We start from the raw sequence: 17,778 nt of genomic DNA, 5'->3' as shown, positions 1-17,778 counted from the left end.
TTCTCCTTTCTCTCTCTACACGCCAAACTCTTTACATCAACAAAAATCTCGCTCTCTCTCTTTCTCTCTCTCTTTCTCTCTCTCTATATGCGTGTTTCTCTCCGATTATTACAAAAACCCTAACTATAGAATTCTATTCGATTAACTACAATCATCCGTGTATTTAGCTCTACGGATTCTTTTTTTCTAAATTGTTTATAGTTTGTTGATTTATTATTTTATTGTTGCTGTTTAAAGTTGTTTAACTTTTTGGGTAGGTGTTGTCGTAAATTTGGTCTATAGATTGTAGTTACCGATTGGATCATCAGATAGATTATACGTACGACACACGAGGTTTTGAAGAATTTGTTGTGCTGGTTTGGAGTATTGTCAAGATTTCCCTTTTCGCCCTCTCGTTTTGTTTTGTAGTGATTCGAGAGAATTGGAGCGGTGAGTCTGCTTTGCTATTTTTGGAGTTTTCGCGGTTGGGAGTGGATGGTGGAGACACACGGGGACGAAAAGCTGACGCTTTTTTGGGGATTTTGTTCCTAGAGCTGATGACACCAGGGGATATGTGAGGAAGGGTTTGGGGTTATGATAAGAGGGGAAAAGAGAGGTTTTGAGAAGCTCAGAGTTGTTCTGGATTGCCGTGTCGTGTTTGCTTGTTATTGTGTTCTGGGATGAAGAATGATTGCCAGAAACTGCCGCAGGAGGGTGGAAAAGGAGGAGGGCTTAGGTCATGCCGGAGCAGCAAAAATGGCTTCATTCCAACATCATTCCGTGCTCTCTCAAGGATTATGTCATCCGGTGCCTCAACTGTTGCTTCAACGGTGAAGTCAGCAGCTTCAGCTGCCTCAGCTATTGTGGATAGGGATAATGAATCTACCCATTGTCAGGTTAGATTTCTGTATTTTCAACTCTCATTCACAATTTATGTTCTTTAACTTTGTTTTTATTAGATTTTGTGATTTATAGTATTCTTAATTAGAAAGATTGGAACTTTATGGTAAATGTTAATGATTACTGCTAGGAAAGATTTTGAATGATATTTGATTGATTTTCATTGTACATCATTTCTGTACTAGCTAATTGATACAGATTCTAGAGAAACCCCGTATTCTAAATTTTGGGAGTTTATTTTTTAATTGGTGAAGCTTTAGATAATAGAGGTTCCCCTACTGCTTGTATTTTTAACTGGTTTCCTCTATTGCAAACAATTATTATGGGTTGGCACAAGAATGTGCCTACTGCCTATTCTATATAGGGCAAATAAAGTACCATTTTCTCTGTTTGAAATGTGAAACAATAAGGCCTTGTCCTATTGAAAAAGGAATATGAAGTCTGAAACAACATAACATTTCAGTGTAATAATTGCCTAGCTGTTTGCAAGCCGCCATTTGTTGATGTTTTTGTGATCTGATATTTTGTTATGTTGTGTGTGGTTAGTTGGCCTCACATCTACTTGTTGTAACAGTTCATATACTTGGTCTGCATGTTTGTATTAATTTCTTATTTTGTGAGATTTTTTTTGAAATCTGGTGCTAAATTTACTTTACCATTCCTTTTCATTAGTTTTGTACTGGTCAAAGAAGCCAACTCTTTTCTCCATCCAAGATTCTTGATTGAGTGTCTTTCAAATAATTGTTATCAAAACTATGCAAGAATTTTTTTGTGTTTGAGCTTTATTTAAACTGAAATGTGTGATAATTGAAAAATGCATCTAATCAAATTGAGATAGGTTGTATAAGAATTGAGTTTTGTTGTTATTGTCATTTTTTAGAATTAAATTTAATCATTTCTCTTGGGTTTAAGTGTCTTCTCCTTTTGGCAATTTATATTTTAAGTACTAGTATATCACTTCTGCTAAAAATTCAATTTTCAAAGTGAAATTGACATTCGCTCATCTCTTATTTCTCTTTTTTCAAAAAAGGTTCTTTGGGCTGGTTTTGACAAGATAGAATGTGAGGGACGCATAACCCGCCAAGTTTTGCTCTTAGGCTGTTGGTATGGCTTCCAGGTTTGGGATGTTGAAGAACCTGATAATGTTCACAACTTGGTTTCCAAGCATGATGGTCCTGTTTCATTTATGCAAATATTACCAAAACCAATTTCATTAAAGCAACATGGGGACAAATTTGCCAACAGTCGACCATTGTTGATAATCTGTGCTGATGGATCATTTCCTGGTGGCAGTAATGCTTCACAAGGTGTAACAACTCCTCGTAATGGGACGATTCACCATAGCCATGATGTAACTAACAGTGGTTTTGTGCCCACTGTTGTTTGGTTTTATTCATTGAGATCTCACTCTTATGTACATCATGTCAAGTTCAGATCAGTTGTTCATTCTGTGAGATGCAGCTCTAGAGTTGTTGCTGTCTTACAAGCGTCTCAGGTATATAACTCATATTTGAATGCATGTAGTTTGCTTGTTGGAGTATGTGAGCTAAGTTATTTCCATTACAGATACACTGTTTTAATGCTGCAACTTTAGAGAGGGATTATAATATTGTCACAAATCCTATTGTTACGGGCTATTCTGGATCTGGAAACATGGGCTTTGGGCCTCTTGCTGTTGGTCCCAGGTGGATGGCTTATACCGGAAATCCAGTTGCTGTGTCAAATTGTGGTCGTGTCAATCCACAACATCTCACACCTTCTGCTAGTTTCCCTACTTGGGGAGCAAATGGCAGCCTGGTTGCACATTATGCAAAGGAATCAAGCAAGCAGTTAGCCGCTGGAATAGTTACTCTAGGGGACATGGGATATAAGAAGCTTTCTAGATACTACTCTGAATTGCGACCAGATGGTAATGGTTCTCAAGCAGGGGGTGCTCACCTGAAGATTCAGGGATTTACTAATGGTCATTTGCCTGAAGCAGAAAGTGTTGGGATGGTATTGCTTTTGACTATAGCTTTGCTACTTTTAACTAATCAGACATGCACAAAACAACAACTACTGTGTTGATCTGCTTTTTACTGATTACACAGTTACATCTATTTTGTTTATAAAATTTGATTTAAAATTTAAACATACAAAGTAAAAAAGTTGGATTTTGAAATTTGCTGTTTTTTCTAGGTAGTAACTCCACTTTGTCCTTAGGTACTTGTCCGAGACATTGTCAGTAAAGATCTTGTTACACAGTTTAGGGCCCACAAGAGTCCCATTTCATCATTGTGTTTTGATCCAAGTGGAATTCTTCTGGTCACTGCTTCAGTTCATGGTCACAATATCAATGTTTTCCGGATAATTCCTTCACTCTTAAAAAATTCTGGAGCCAATCAAGCATCTTATGTTCATCTTTATAGGCTACAGCGTGGCATAACAGATGCAGTAAGTGTAGTAAATTATTCTCTTCCTATATCACATTTCAATAGGGATTTTGACTGGGGTAATCAGGTCCTTGTTATCATACTTCTTCACAGGTTATACAGGACATTAGTTTTAGTTGTGATAGCCGATGGATCATGATTAGTTCGTCAAGAGGGACAAACCATCTTTTCGCAATATCTCCTTCCGGAGGATCAGTTAGTTTTCAATCTTCTGATGCTTATCTAAGTGCCAGGAATAATGGGTCTTGCGTGATGGCAAAAACTTCAGGTCACTGGCCACCATCTGGAGTTCAGGAGCTTAATGATCAAGTTATCTGCGAGTCCGGGCCACCAGTTACCCTTTCGGTTGTTGGTAGAATAAGGAGCGGAAACAATGGTTGGAAAAACACTGTGAGTGGTGCTGCTGCAGCTGCAACTGGGAGGACAAGCTCTCTCTCCATGGCCATTGCTTCTGCCTTTCTTTACTGCAAGAGCAACAATCATAGTTTTGATCCTAGCCTTTTGGTTTCAAATTACTGCTTGTTGGTTTTTTCTGCATCAGGTTGTCTGACACAGTATGCATTGCGTGCCTCTCCTGGGATGGATTCTATTGCAGCTTCACCTTCTCTAAGCACCACTTGTGAGCCAGGTGTTGAGCCTGAAACAAAATTAATTGTAGAGGCAATCCAAAAGTGGAATATATGCCAGAAACTAAATCATAAAGAAAGAGAAGACAATGTTGATATATATGGAGACTTTGGAAATTCGGATAGCAGTAAAATATTTCCTGAAGGAATGAGGCGGGAAAATGGAAAATATCATGAGACTATTGACAAGGTCAAAGGAAAAGTTAGTTCTGAGGAAAGACAGCATATGTATATATCAGAAGCAGAGCTGCACATGCATCAACCTGTGACTCCATTGTGGGCAAGACCCGAGGTAGTTTGAAATTTTTGAATTTTTTGACTATTTATTTCAGAATTCTTATTTCTGTCCTTGTATTTGGCAATCCTCATGAATTCTTGTATAATTGCTTTGGTAGATATACTTTCAGTCCATTTTGTTCAATGACATTAGCATGGATGCCGATGGCGCTTGTGGAGGAGAGATTGAGATTGAAAGGATTCCCACGCGTACAGTTGAAGCCAGGTCTAAGGATCTAGTTCCAGTTTATAATTATCTTCAAGCTCCCAAGATACAGCAACAAAGGTAATTCATTATTTGTTTGCAGCTCCTAGAGTTAGGATTGAATTATTCATTTGTGAATATCCTATTTTTCCTTGCACAGAAAAAGTAACCATGTGCTTGCCTTGCTATGTGTGGAGAATACAATTCCTGATTTCTTGGCCAATTTCTTTTTTTATCTGATTATTTTTGCAAGTGGAGACCTAAATTACTTCTGAAGTATGATGTTCATCATCTCATTTAGGATGTCTGGCAACAATGATCAACTATTGCATATTCAAAGGTCTGAGGTATCTGGGAAAGACAATCCTATGAATAGTAATCTTGGTTATCCTCACTGCACGACTAATGGATGCATTGAACCATATAATGGAATAGAAGAAAATGGAAGCAATGGTTGCTGGATGGCACCAGAAACAACAACTAAGGACATTGTATATAATAGTGACAGCCCTAAAGCAAACACTCAGCTAGGGTTTGTAAATAATAGTCAGATCTCCACGAAGGAGACCCAAGCTAAGTTTGTAAATAATGACATAGATGGACTGAAAAGGAAGAATCATTTTGAAGGTGAAGTTGAAGAGTTTGACTGAAGGTAATACACTATAGTCCTCACTAAATGATGTGTAACGTGGAATTTAGTCATACAGTTATTGCCCTTCATTTGTTTTCACCAGATTTCTTCAGTCTTTCTTGAATGCTGTTTATAGTGTGCATCTTTTTATATAGTCATTACCGTCTCATGCCTGATAGGAAAGGCTGATAAGCGTCAGATTTGTTTAGTCTAGCTTTCTTAAATGACATTTATAGTATAGATATAGACATTTCCATTTCATGCCTGATAGGAAAAATAGATGAGCAAACTCATATATTCCATGATATTTTTATTTTATTTTATTTTTTCAACCACTCAGCTTATAGATAATAGCCATCCCCCACTCGCCACTCTGCTCTTCTCTGATTATGTGTAACACTTGGCAGTCCATTGTAATTGTTTATGCACCCACCTAATAAATGCTGATGCAACGCACAGTATAGCATAGTATAAGATTTTGCAGCCATTTGTTGGGCTAGAATAATTGCATAAACTTGTGCCATCTGAATCTGAGAGTTGTGTGGGCACACATAATATGCGTTGTTAAAGCACTTGACTCGCCATCCATTCTTGATTCTTCCATAGTAGTAGACAATGGTAGGTAAGGAGGTCGAAAAGGATTATGAATGATGTTCTTGTTGTGTTGGGATGCTCGGTATGTTTGCCAAACAACTCAACAAGAGTTTTCGTTTTGATATTGAACTTTTCAGGTGATGCAGTTGAATGATGTGTTCTGTTGTGGAACTTGTTGAGTGTTGATGATCTATTTCGTTTTCTTCGTGGGAGGGTTCTGAAAGTGTGAATATGGTGGGTGGATTTATGTATAGAAGGATAGGTATAGTGGTCTATTGTGGACGCAGAATGCGCCTTCAGTATTGTAAATAATAGATGGTGAACCAATGTTAGCAGTTGACATGTATATATTACTTAGTGTCCTACAACATTTTGTTGTGAGCTCTTTGAATAATTGATTTATTTGTTGCTGCTTGAAAATTTGCATCTCTTTGCGGCTTGTTTGATATTGTTGATTCACTTAACTTCTTTTATGGTTTATAGAGGAAAATGTTTTCGTTTGAAGAACGAATGTATGGCACCAGATATAGGGATGAGTTATGTAAGTAAAAATCATCATTGATATATTTCCGATTGGCTTATAACAGAAATAAGATTAGTCAACAATTTTTTAATACAAAAATAATCATGACACCATATTTCTACCATAGAATCCATTATCATGTGCTGTATTTGATTAGGTGTTAGATTCTCGGCTTATCGGACTACCATCTTGTATTATAATTATACAATGGCAGTAACATCAAACCACCACTGTTAATGCAGATCTTCAAATCCCAGTGTTGTTTTTCCACCAGAAATTTAATCTCTCACATTCCTCTTCTACAAAGAGAATTAAGATAGTAGAAACCACCATCATTAATGCAGATCTTCGAATTCCAGTGTTGTTTTTCCACCAGAAATTTAATCTCTCACATTCCTCTTCCACAAAGAGAATATCAAAAGATAGTAGAGTTCCTTCAAGCATGAGCCCTAGGCGGTCGCCTAGTCCACTCAGGACAAAAGTGCTATCGCACAAACATATTCAAGAATATGGATGAGTTCCTTCAAAAGTGCTGGACAAAAGTGCCATCAGGACAAAAGTGCTATCACACTACGTAGTAGTAGTTGGTCGCACCAACATATTCAAGAATACAGTGGCTCGAGCATTGTTTTATGAAGAAGTAAACTTGGAGAGTCAATATAACTGATCATCAAGTTTGTATATCTCCAGCACCATCTATTGGTTTGGGAGAAGTTGAATTTGGAAGTGACAGAGATGGGCTAAGATGACATCAATCCACTTGAAGAGTGAAAACCACCACCTTCAGCTCTGGCAGCCACCCACCCACCCAGGAGCATCTCCTAAGGCTAAGGACAAACCTAATAAAAGTTTGATGTTGATCATTTGGTTATCTGTGATGTTTGAGGAAATCAGAGTTCATGTGTGCCTCCCTCTGCACATATGAAGAAAAGAGAATAGATAATAGGTATAAAACAACTAATGCAAGGCTAGGAGAGTTCAATCTAATCTCATACATAGTCTTTCTGTTATAAAACTTTCTTCACTTTCTATTCTGCAACTAAATACTAAATCAAAGATAACCAAAGAGAAAGATGAAGAAATTTGAGTACTGCTATGGTAAGAAAGAGCATAGCATGTATGAATAAACAGCAGCAATATGACCCACCACAAACCCAGTTTGAGTAGACATGTCATTAGGAGTACTTACTGTAATTGCACAAGTATGGTGCCATAACCTATAAAAGCCAATCTTTCCATAGCAGAGCAAAAGGTTTCTGAAAATACAAACCTCAAGCCTGCATCTGAACATCTCCTGTCATACATTGCTGCTGTGTAACACCCCGGCTCAGCTATACCGAACAACCGGAGTAGTTACCGCCACACCTAGACTAAACCCATTCACATTCAGATAGGATTCATTCTAGATGCATAGGCTAAGGATAAGGAAATTGCACTATATCAACATAACCATCAACTTAATATGCCTTTTTATAGCATCGACAGAAGTGTAGCTACACTAGCTACCAAAATGTACCAAGGTTTTAATTACAGCCCATAAAAAGAGTTGAACTAGACCCGACTTTACTAGTCATTCCAGAACTGGCATAGCTACAAAAGATATATATACACAAAAGATCAGACTTGACTCCCCACCCTAGACACTACCTAGTCTAACGAGTGGTACACCGGGCCAGTGTAGGTACCCCAAACGAAGTGCCACTCACCCTCGAACCAGGTGATGTGGTCCAGAAATTTGCAAGTATTGATATACATCATTCACTCCTCGTGATAATCTGGGGGACTCGGGTCCCACGGGTAGGGATAGCGAACAACAAACTCGAGGGGATCACTATCGGGTAAGACCTCTATGGGATAAAACCCATAACTAGCCTGGATGACGTCGAAAGGACACAACGGTTCGACAGGGGTAGGTGACCAAACCGGTACTGCTGGTGAGACAGAAGTGGGAGCAGGATCGGGAGTACAAGTCAGGACTGGAGGGTCTGGAGCATAGCCGGGTGCATACGGGTCACCATCAAGTATATACTGTGCGTAGTTGTCGTAATCTAAGACCGGAAACTCAAACTCCGATGGATCGGAGTCCGCTGGGCTCCATGAGCCCACACTAGATTCCATCTGATAAAGGACACAATGAAGTGTAGTTAGCACGACGGCTAAGTAAGGAAATCCATTGTCACTCGAAAGTAAACAAAGGTTCCAAAACAACATAATACTCAGAAACCGTAAACTTTACCCATCAGTTGCAATCTACCTGCAATCAGATTATCAACAAAAGAAAGTATAGCATAGTATATGAGAGACATCAGCATATAATAAGAAAGTATAGCATAGTATATGAGAGACATCAGCATATAATACTTTCATTTCTGAGAATTCCAGAGAGACATCAGCATATAATACTTTCATTTCTGAGAATTCCAACATTTAATTCAAAAATAATACTTTCATTTCTGAGAATTCCAACATTTAATTCAAAAAGTGAGTTTAACAACACACACTCTTTACTGTTCAGAACCCATGACATTTTATTCTACACACACTCTTTACTGTTCAGAACCCATGACATTTTATTCTACGATCTAGTTACGGAGTAACTAGATTTTTATAGTTAGTAAAATTTTACTTAGTTTACCCCTGGATAAGTGTAAGGCATACTTGGAATATTTTCAAGTACCTCGGGCCGCGGCACTCATGCCTCCCGCAGGTCAACATCTCAATAACTTTGGGGCCACGACTCACAAGCCTCCCGCAAAGTCAAACATTTCAATAACTTCCGGGCCATGGCTCCCGCAGGCCTCCCGTGAAGTCAAACGTTTCAACAACTTTAGGGCCCTGGCTCGCAAGCCTCTCGTAAAGTCGAACATTACAATAACTTTCGGGCCACGGCTCCCGCAGGCCTCCCGTAAAGTCAAACATTTCAACAACTCTAGGGCCCCGGCTCGCAAGAAAGTCAAACATTTCAACAACTCTAGGGCCCCGGCTCGCAAGCCTCCCGTAAAGTCGAACAACTCTAGGGCCCCGGCTCGCAAGCCTCCCGTAAAGTCGAACATTACAATAACTTTCGGGCCACGGCTCCCGCAAAAGTCGAACATTACAATAACTTTCGGGCCACGGCTCCCGCAGGCCTCCCGTATTACAATAACTTTCGGGCCACGGCTCCCGCAGGCCTCCCGTAGAGTCAAACGTTTCAACAACTTTAGGGCCCCAGCTCGCAAGCCTCCCGTAAAGTCGAACATTACAATAACTTTCGGGCCACGGCTCCCGCAGGCCTCCCGTAAAGTCAAACATTTCAACAACTCTAGGGCCCCGGCTCGCAAGCCTCCCGTAAAGTCGAACATTACAATAACTTTCGGGCCACGGCTCCCGCAAGCCTCCCGTAAAGTCAAACATTTCAACAACTCTAGCCAAAAACTAAGATTTTCAAAACATTCTCTCTTTCCTTGGGTTTAATTAGTACATTCACGTGATGACTCAAAACGATCATTCTCATCCAAATATATTTCCAAAATACACATATTTGTCAAAGACTTTGCAACATGAAATTTCCAAGTGACAAGGGTCACACTTGTTTCTTAAAAACACAAATTTTCCCCAAATTGATGAACATAATTTACAAAATAATATTTGAGCTTTCAAAAATTGACTCGGTTGCCCGTAGGCCTTCCAATCATCATAACACTCGGGAGCAAGAACATCGGGGAAAAGTTCGGTCGAAAACGGGTCCGCGTTGCGCGGACTCGCGGTTGTCCGCGGTGACGGACGCACGGCGGACGCGTGCGTCCGAGCCGCGTCCGCACGTTCGGCATGACGCCGAAATCTGGGCGCCCACGGACGCGCAGCGGACGCGCGCGTCCGTGGTCGCGTCCGGCCTTTCGGCCGTGACGCCGAAATATTATACACGATGGACGCGCGTCCACGGCCGCGTCCATCCGATTCTGCCCACTTCGGGCAGCAAAAACGGGGTTGTAACGTCCCGATTTTCCACTATTCTCACAAGTATAAGCCTATATGGACTTAAACACAACATATACATGCATAAATTAACTATGAACATGCATACAAAAATTACCAAAAATCAAAGTGTAGTCTTTTGAGCCAACTTGTAGATCCATAAACTTAATACATAATTTTCACATAAAATTCCTAGTCACATAATTTACTAGCATTTGTCCACCTTCAAGTGACTAAACCAACTTAAGGGATTCCTTACCTCCCAAGTAGATTTTTAGAACCGTAGAAAGGTGATGATCTCCTCCTCCAGACTTTTCACCGAAGATCCTAAACAAAATCACCATAATAACAACATTTTCATGAACCCTTAGTTTAAACTTAAGTTCTAGGAAGGATTCTAGTCATATCCTTAGTTTAAACTTAAGTTCTAGGAAGGATTCTAGTCATATTAACAGTTTAAACTTAAGTTCTAGGAAGGATTCTAGTCATATTAACCGAACAAACTTAAGTTCTAGGAAGGATTCTAGTCATATTAACCGAACAATACCAAAGTTTTTACCTATTATGGAGCACTTGTGTTGAAGAGAAAGCTAGGGAGTTCTTGGATCAAAATGTAGAAGAATGAGGTTTTCTTCATCTTCTTTTTCCTCTTAAAATTTCGAAAATGGGAGAGAGAGAGAGGGAGAGAGAGTGTGTGATGGGAAGTTGGCTTGAAGATTAAGAAACAAGTATGATCATCCCATACTTCTTATGACACTCCATTAATGAATTTACCATGTGGTAATTAAGAGTGACACTTGTCAAATCCCCATGGTAGATCTTGAAGAGTAGAATTTATTTTGCCAGTTTGGGATCAAATCAGATAAAGGTTCGGAGGATTATAACTTAATTCGGGAAAATTCAACACCAAAATTATTCTAAAAATAATCCCGTCATTAACCACTAAAATTGGAAATTTTTCGGTATCTCGCGAATTATAGGTACGAAGGTCCGTAACAATTTCACCCTTACAGTCCGTTTAAATTTTCACTTGAACTAAATAGAAAGTTCAGGCTTAACCGTATCATACTTAATAATCCATCTTCTAGGAAAGATTCGAACTGTATATGCATCCTTTAAAATTTTACGGTTCGTGACCGGTACGTAGATCGCAGCTTATTAATAACTAGTCTAAAAAAAATTCTTTTGAAATACCGAGAGATCTTCTCATAAATGTCATAGCTTAAAAAAAAATATTTTCGAACCCTAACTTTGTCGGAAAACCGAGGGGTTACATGCTGAATGTCCATAACATGAATCAAATTCAAGGCAATTCAGGAAGAAAACGGATTAGTTTAATGAATTGATAAAGAACAAATGCATAGAAGTACAGGCCACTAATGCAGGGAACTCTAATTGCAAGGCATTGATATGGAATTAAGGTAAATCAACACCCAGACTATTAAAAAAAAAAAAACAAGTGCAAAAAATATTCATGCATCTGCTTTAACATTGATTACAGACAGCACACTACTATACCAGAAAAATAAGAACAAGTAACAATAATCAATGAAGTAAGAGCATGAAGTCCCCCATCTAAAGTAGGGGCTAAAATCACAAAGAAGGATAACCACAAATAATCTGTAATTGACATTGAAGGCACACAGAAAACCACAGTTTTTTTTTTTGGAAAGAGAAAAACCACAGTTAAATGCTCTCATAGCTCTTATCACACAAGCCAAGGTACCTCTCCACTTCTCCAGTGTGCCTTTTAAGCATCTACTAAAGCACTCAATGAAAAACTAAATTAGACTTTCCCAAGAATTACAAACAGAAAATTAAGCACAAAAAGCAAGATATTAAAAAAAAAAAAAACTAGAGTAAAATTTTGACACAAAACAGTAAAACAAAACTAGAGTAGCTAAATAATATCTCAACATTAAGAAAAATAAATATTGACACAAAACCGTAAAATTTTCACATGCCAATGTGAATCCCGAATGTCAGAATGCAAAACAATCATAAGAAAAAAAATAGAAAAATAAAGCTACAATTAAATAAAAAATTTCTTTCATCAAATGAATTAAGGTAAATTTTCTAAGAGTACTGATGGTAAATTTTCTGAGAGTGTCCCCAAAGAATCATGCATGTAAATTTTCTAAGAGTACTGATGGTAAATTTTCTGAGAGTGTCCCCAAAGAATCATGCATTGTTAAATTGAAAACAAAAAAAAAAAGGCAAAAACCATCAGTAATCAGTGATGGAATTTTATCAAAGTACTATGTATTTTACAGGAAATTTACATCATTGTAAGACAAACAGAATCACTTATTATTTCTGGCTGCAGGGGATTTTGAGAACTCAAGCTTTAAAAGGAGACAAAAAGTCTTACTTCAATAGAGAATGCAGAACTTGACAAAACATTTACATCATTCCCAGGGGTTTATAGTTGGTTCGATGGAGCTGAACCATATGCCCCTTCAAGCTGCACTCTATGATCTGTGAAGCGTGTACTTTAAGTAGTAAATCTCCACACTCCTCAATGAGAGATCTCTCACCACCACTCACCCTAGCCAATCCAGAGATTAAAGAATCTATTTCTTCTGCCTTTGGTACAAAACTCTGTATATGGAATGCTACTGTTTCCATCACTTTAGTAGCTGAATTAAAGGACTCAGCTAGTTCTTTTACGTCAACCCGAACTCCACTGACTGGTAACCGGAGAGAGGAATTCTGCAATGCACTTGCTGCTTCAGATAAAGAAGTTGAATACTCGTTTTCTATGGAGGACCATTCCTCAAGATATGGCAATTGAGTTTCAAGAATGGTGGATATAGTTTTTATTCTTTGCAATATCTCAAGCTCATTGCGTTTTCTGCTTACAGTATCACGCAAATCTTTTATCTTGCATCCAAGGGAATAGAGTTTTCTCTCAGATTCCAGAGTTTGAGACTGCATAGACACCTCCGCCTTGGCATTTGCATACCGCCACTGCAGGTAATGGTTATGGAGCAACTTTAGGGAATGCACATCTTCTTGTTGATTAGGAACCTTTCTTCCTTTCTTAGCATCCAATCCCAACTTTGTGGATGTTGGTTGTGGAGGAAGACAAAGGTTCTTTACAGATGATCTACAGGGAGCAGTTCCAGGCATGTCACTGGCTTTCAGAGAAATCCAGGGGGATGAAGTATAGGGAAGGTCACTGCTTGATCTCGTCAAGTTCAGTGAACGAGCACATGTGGGAATTGTTAACTTATGAGAATCACAATCACCACTGCTTTTAGCCACACTGTTGCAGTTTCTCTCCAAAAGCCATCTATCAACCTCAGGCAGGGAAGACCTCATACCTGACTGAGTCCGCATCTTACTACTGACACAAACAGGAGAATTTGGGTACGATTTTCCGTGTATAGACTCATTGTCAGAAGAATCTGCATCATCTTTTGCTGTTGACACTTTCGAAAGCTTTCTAGGGCCAATTACTTTGTCATCTGTATCAGAATCATTACTCACTGAACGAGGACTTCCAGGAGCTGAAGTGGCCTCCTGCAACAGTTTAGCAGCAGCACTGACAAGTGCACCACCACCTCCAGCACCATGGTTTGGACTCGGACGATGAAGAGTCTGGGGAGTTTGTCGATATCTAGATGGAACAATCCTATCAGCACCGGTCACATTTGGTGTATCAGGCCTTGAAGACACCCTTTTGGATTGGGGGACATCAACAACCTGTTGTTGCTCCAATCTAGCACCACCATTTTCCTTCAAAACCTTTGCTTTCTGCTGCTTCCTCTGAACAGTTGACAGTAAGGCTGCCTTACTAAGGATTTGCGATCCTAGCACCAAATGTTTCACCATCAGAATAACAAGATATGTAATTAACAATAGTTAAAGCTGTTCCCTAAACTTATTTGAAATAAACAAATTCAGAATCCATGTCTGTCATGCTGCACATTTGAAACAAAATCCACAAGAGTAACAATATATATTTTTTGATTAATACCTAATCCTATTAAGTTGACACAAAGCAACTCGATTAATAAGGTCTTGAATCTCTATGAAAAGGGATGCATACCAGTTACCAGATCATATATACCAAAATAAACCACAATACTAATAGAGCTAACAAAATGCAATCTCTAAATAAACCTAAAATTTGCTTTTAAGAAAGAAAATTAATGAGGACGCTAGAACACCATAAGCGATCAGTATCTCCACAGCACAAATTAATCACGAAACTAAATTCTAATCTTTCTGATTTTTTTTTTAAATCCCTAGATTGACCTAAACATTGCTCAAGGGAGAAATTTTAATCTTTCATCAGTCGGGAACAGAAAATATTAGTACCAGTAGAGTTGCGCATAATATCCGGAATGTTCTCATCCTCCGCGGGACGGGAGGACAATGGTTCGTGAAGGGACTGCTGATGAGGGTGTCGCCTGTACGCAGACTTCGGTCGTTGATGATCGGCGTGAGTAGGAGTTGCGGCGGAGGAATTCGAAGATGCTGATGAGGAGGACGAGATTAGAGGAGACATAAACCTCGAACTGACCTCTCTAACCCTCGGCCGTCGGTTCTGAGGAATCGGCGGCGGAGGAGCTGTCGCCGCCGCCAGTGAACACGAATCGCCTGCTTCGCTGACTGCCTCGGCCATTTTCTCCTCCCGCAACAAAGAGAGGAAAAGTTATCTAACCGCAAGAATTGGGAATCAGAGTGAAGAAGAAGTGAGAAAGTATTGTGTTGAGAGAGGTTTTAGAGTTTTGTGCAGAGAATGGGGAAGACGAAATGAAATGGGGAAAAAGTAGCCGTTGTATAAAATTAACGAAAGGGAAAACTAGCCGTTATGGGTTGTAGATCCGACCGGAATCGTAACGGGTAACAACAACGTATATAGTGCTTCTTTTTTTTTTTTTTCCTTTTTTTTTTGGGTGATTTTGAGGTGCCAATTATAAGAAAGAGGAGGGAGAGAGGAGGAAAAAATTGATCCTAAAGCATTTAACGTGCCAGTTAGTTGTAGGTGCACGAAACGCGCACATGTGCGCTTTCTTCCAACTTTTCTCTCTCTTGTGGGTTTACGAAAAAACCAAATGCTTGCCCGTAAGTCCAATACATTCTCTCTTCTTCTTCTTCTTCTTCTTCTCTATCTTCCTTTTCATAACAAACCTCCTCAAAATCGACCCAAAACATCATATTGTGGATGCCCTTAAAAAATCCGCTTAGAATATCCTCAGTAGTTGTAGTTTTTACAAGTGTGATTAGAAAAGATAAGATGAGAAAGAGAAAAAGGAAAGAAAATAAACAAAACAAAACAAAGTGGAAAAAAAATCCTTAAAAGCATCATTATTGCACACGGTTGGGCGTTGGTTGCGCTTCACGCGATGAAATTGCGAAAATCATAGAATTTGATGGGTCCCACAAGTCTGCCAAAAATTAAGTGCTTGTCATGAAGGTTCTTTTCTCTCTCTCCTCCACATAAATTTTCTTTTCTCAAAAACTTACCCAAAATCTATAGTTGGAGATGCTTTTTTTTTTTTCTTTTTTTTTTTAATTTTTATAAATCTCATAGTAATTGAAGCGACTTTTTAATTTTTTTTAATAATTTCAAAATAAATTTAAAACAATGATGCAATTTTATTTTTTTAGTTGATTCTTTTAATTTGATAATTTAATATTATTATCTATTAATTGACATTTAAATTATTTAAAAATTATACCTTAACGTTGCCACCTAGATTAAAAGTGTATTTATAGACGAATAAAAAATCAAACTTTTACTCATTGTAGCCAATTTACTTTAGTGATAATATAATTTTTTTAATAAAAGATCAGTCATAAATATAAAAATATTATTTTTTATAAGGATATTCTATAAAAGAATAAATAAATATGCCCTCAAAGTATTTTAAAAACAATAAATAAGCCATTGAGCTTTTTAAAAAAATTAAATGCATGCTCAAATTTGTAAATACGTGAAAATGACATTTATAGTTAAAACCAATAAATATTTATTTGGAATCTTACATGGCATTATGTGGTATTCTTTTGAATTTGTAAAATTGAAAATTAAAAAAGAAAATTGAAGGCAAATGAAAGTAGCATTCTTCATCTCTGGTTTAGATATGAAGAGACCTCTATCAATGGAGAATTCAAAGATTACAATCGCAATTCGCAACATAAAATGTCAATTATTTATTTTCAACCCACTGAGGCTTGAACCCACTCACATCCATGTGAAAATATAAATTGGATGTCACTAGATCACAAGGTTTTTGGCGAAAGATGTCTCCTATTTGTCTCCAAATCAAAGATAAAGACATCTCCTGATTAGAGACCAAAAAAAAATCTTGGCTACCTTTAATTTTTATTTTTTTTTATTGCAAATTTAATATGAAAATTACACTTTTGTACCTAAGTTATATGGTAATTGTAGAATTCGTCCATAAGTGTTGGTCATACTCACTTTTCATCTCTAAGTTATCATTGATGTTGCACTTTTCGTCCCTTTACTAATAAAACATTAGGGACGAAATTTACAATTTTAGTATAACTTAAGGACGAAAAGTGCAACGCCAATGATAACTTATGAACGAAAAGTGAGTATGACTAACACTCAGAGACGAATTCTATAATTACCAAACAATTAATATTACTTCTCTAAGAATTTGACTATGAATGTCACATAAACCTTAAAAGTTAAAACTATACTCAAATAGCATGTTAGCAATTTTTATCCGGCTACATTAGGATAACTTACTAAAAATGTTTGGTGCACCTTTTTTTTTGGCAAGTTTGGTTATACATTTAGATTTTTTTTTAAAAATAAAAAAGTCTAATTATTATTTTTCAATTAGCTTGAGTACTCATTTGACCCTTATTCAAGAAACAAATTGTATTTAAAATAAATCAAAATATCAAAATTATCAGAAATCACTATTGGTAGTCCTTGTGTAATCTGATTAAGAGGTAGGTGTGAATTAACCTACTAAAATTTGGTGGTGTTACCACATTTAGGAATGAGAAAAAAATGATCAATATGATTGGTGTGGTCGTTCAGTACCCCATTCCTTAAGTATGATGTTAGGGGTTCAATCTCCACCCAAATGAATGGAGCAAATTATTTGGCCGGAGGGCCTATCAAACAATAGTCATTTTGAGGGGGCGTGGGTTGGTTTTTTTGTGCGCAAAAGTGTTTTTTTCTTTGTGATGTGAGACCATTTTACATGGAAGTGTGGAACACATTACTTTTTAATGAAAATATATTTTATTTTTAGAATCTCATTAAAAAAATGTTACATTTTTACAAAAATTATGATGTATCTAACATTAGACAATCTAAAACAACATCAATTGTGCTCTTCATTTGAATTAGATTAGTTGTTAAGTAGCTTGTAACTCAATAACATATTTGTGGTTCTCTCAAATGGGAGGTTATTGACTCTTTATGTTTCAATAAATTAAGAAAGTATATATGAACAGTTACTACATTGTAATAGATTGAGTCAGTAGCACTAAAAAAATTAGGCGAGTTGTTGAAGGTTAACAAATAAAATTAATTATTCAATTATTGATTGGTTTTTAACTGAAACCGATTGATACTTTTAATCGCATCTCTCAAATCTTTGCCCAACATTTACTGGTGTCAACCTCCCTTTGGACTATTTTAGATACTCTGCTAGGAC

At 37.6% G+C, this 17,778-nt stretch overlaps 2 protein-coding genes across 5 annotated transcripts; one reads left to right on the top strand and one right to left on the bottom strand.

Annotated features, from left to right (window-relative positions):
- Positions 1-3: 3 nt before the first annotated feature.
- On the top strand, positions 4-6,071 carry LOC116008099 (autophagy-related protein 18f). Of its 4 annotated transcripts, XM_031248660.1 has the most exons (8): positions 6-875; positions 1,910-2,374; positions 2,446-2,874; positions 3,082-3,312; positions 3,405-4,229; positions 4,333-4,499; positions 4,720-5,070; positions 5,781-6,071. In XM_031248660.1, the coding sequence occupies exons 1-7, from the start codon at positions 660-662 to the stop codon at positions 5,066-5,068; spliced, it is 2,682 nt and encodes an 893-aa protein (XP_031104520.1). In that variant the 5' UTR covers positions 6-659; the 3' UTR covers positions 5,069-5,070; positions 5,781-6,071. The 4 variants fall into 4 exon arrangements, with proteins under 4 accessions (XP_031104522.1, XP_031104521.1, XP_031104519.1 ...); XM_031248662.1 differs by lacking the exon at positions 5,781-6,071 and having other exon boundaries at positions 4-875; positions 4,672-4,813; XM_031248661.1 differs by lacking the exon at positions 5,781-6,071 and having other exon boundaries at positions 4-875; positions 4,677-4,792.
- Positions 6,072-12,288: 6,217 nt separating this feature from the next.
- Positions 12,289-14,863, bottom strand: LOC116009836 (protein ENDOSPERM DEFECTIVE 1-like). Its single transcript, XM_031248982.1, has 2 exons — positions 14,447-14,863; positions 12,289-13,935 (listed from the first exon to the last, which is right to left on the bottom strand). The coding sequence occupies exons 1-2, from the start codon at positions 14,751-14,753 to the stop codon at positions 12,524-12,526; spliced, it is 1,719 nt and encodes a 572-aa protein (XP_031104842.1). The 5' UTR covers positions 14,754-14,863; the 3' UTR covers positions 12,289-12,523.
- Positions 14,864-17,778: the final 2,915 nt, after the last annotated feature.

The sequence above is a fragment of the Ipomoea triloba genome, chromosome 2 (genome assembly GCF_003576645.1).
Source record: "Ipomoea triloba cultivar NCNSP0323 chromosome 2, ASM357664v1".
In the NCBI taxonomy this organism is placed as follows: domain Eukaryota; kingdom Viridiplantae; phylum Streptophyta; class Magnoliopsida; order Solanales; family Convolvulaceae; genus Ipomoea; species Ipomoea triloba.
The sequence above is the reverse complement of the archived record's forward strand: the minus strand, read 5'-3'. Positions and strand labels throughout refer to the sequence as shown.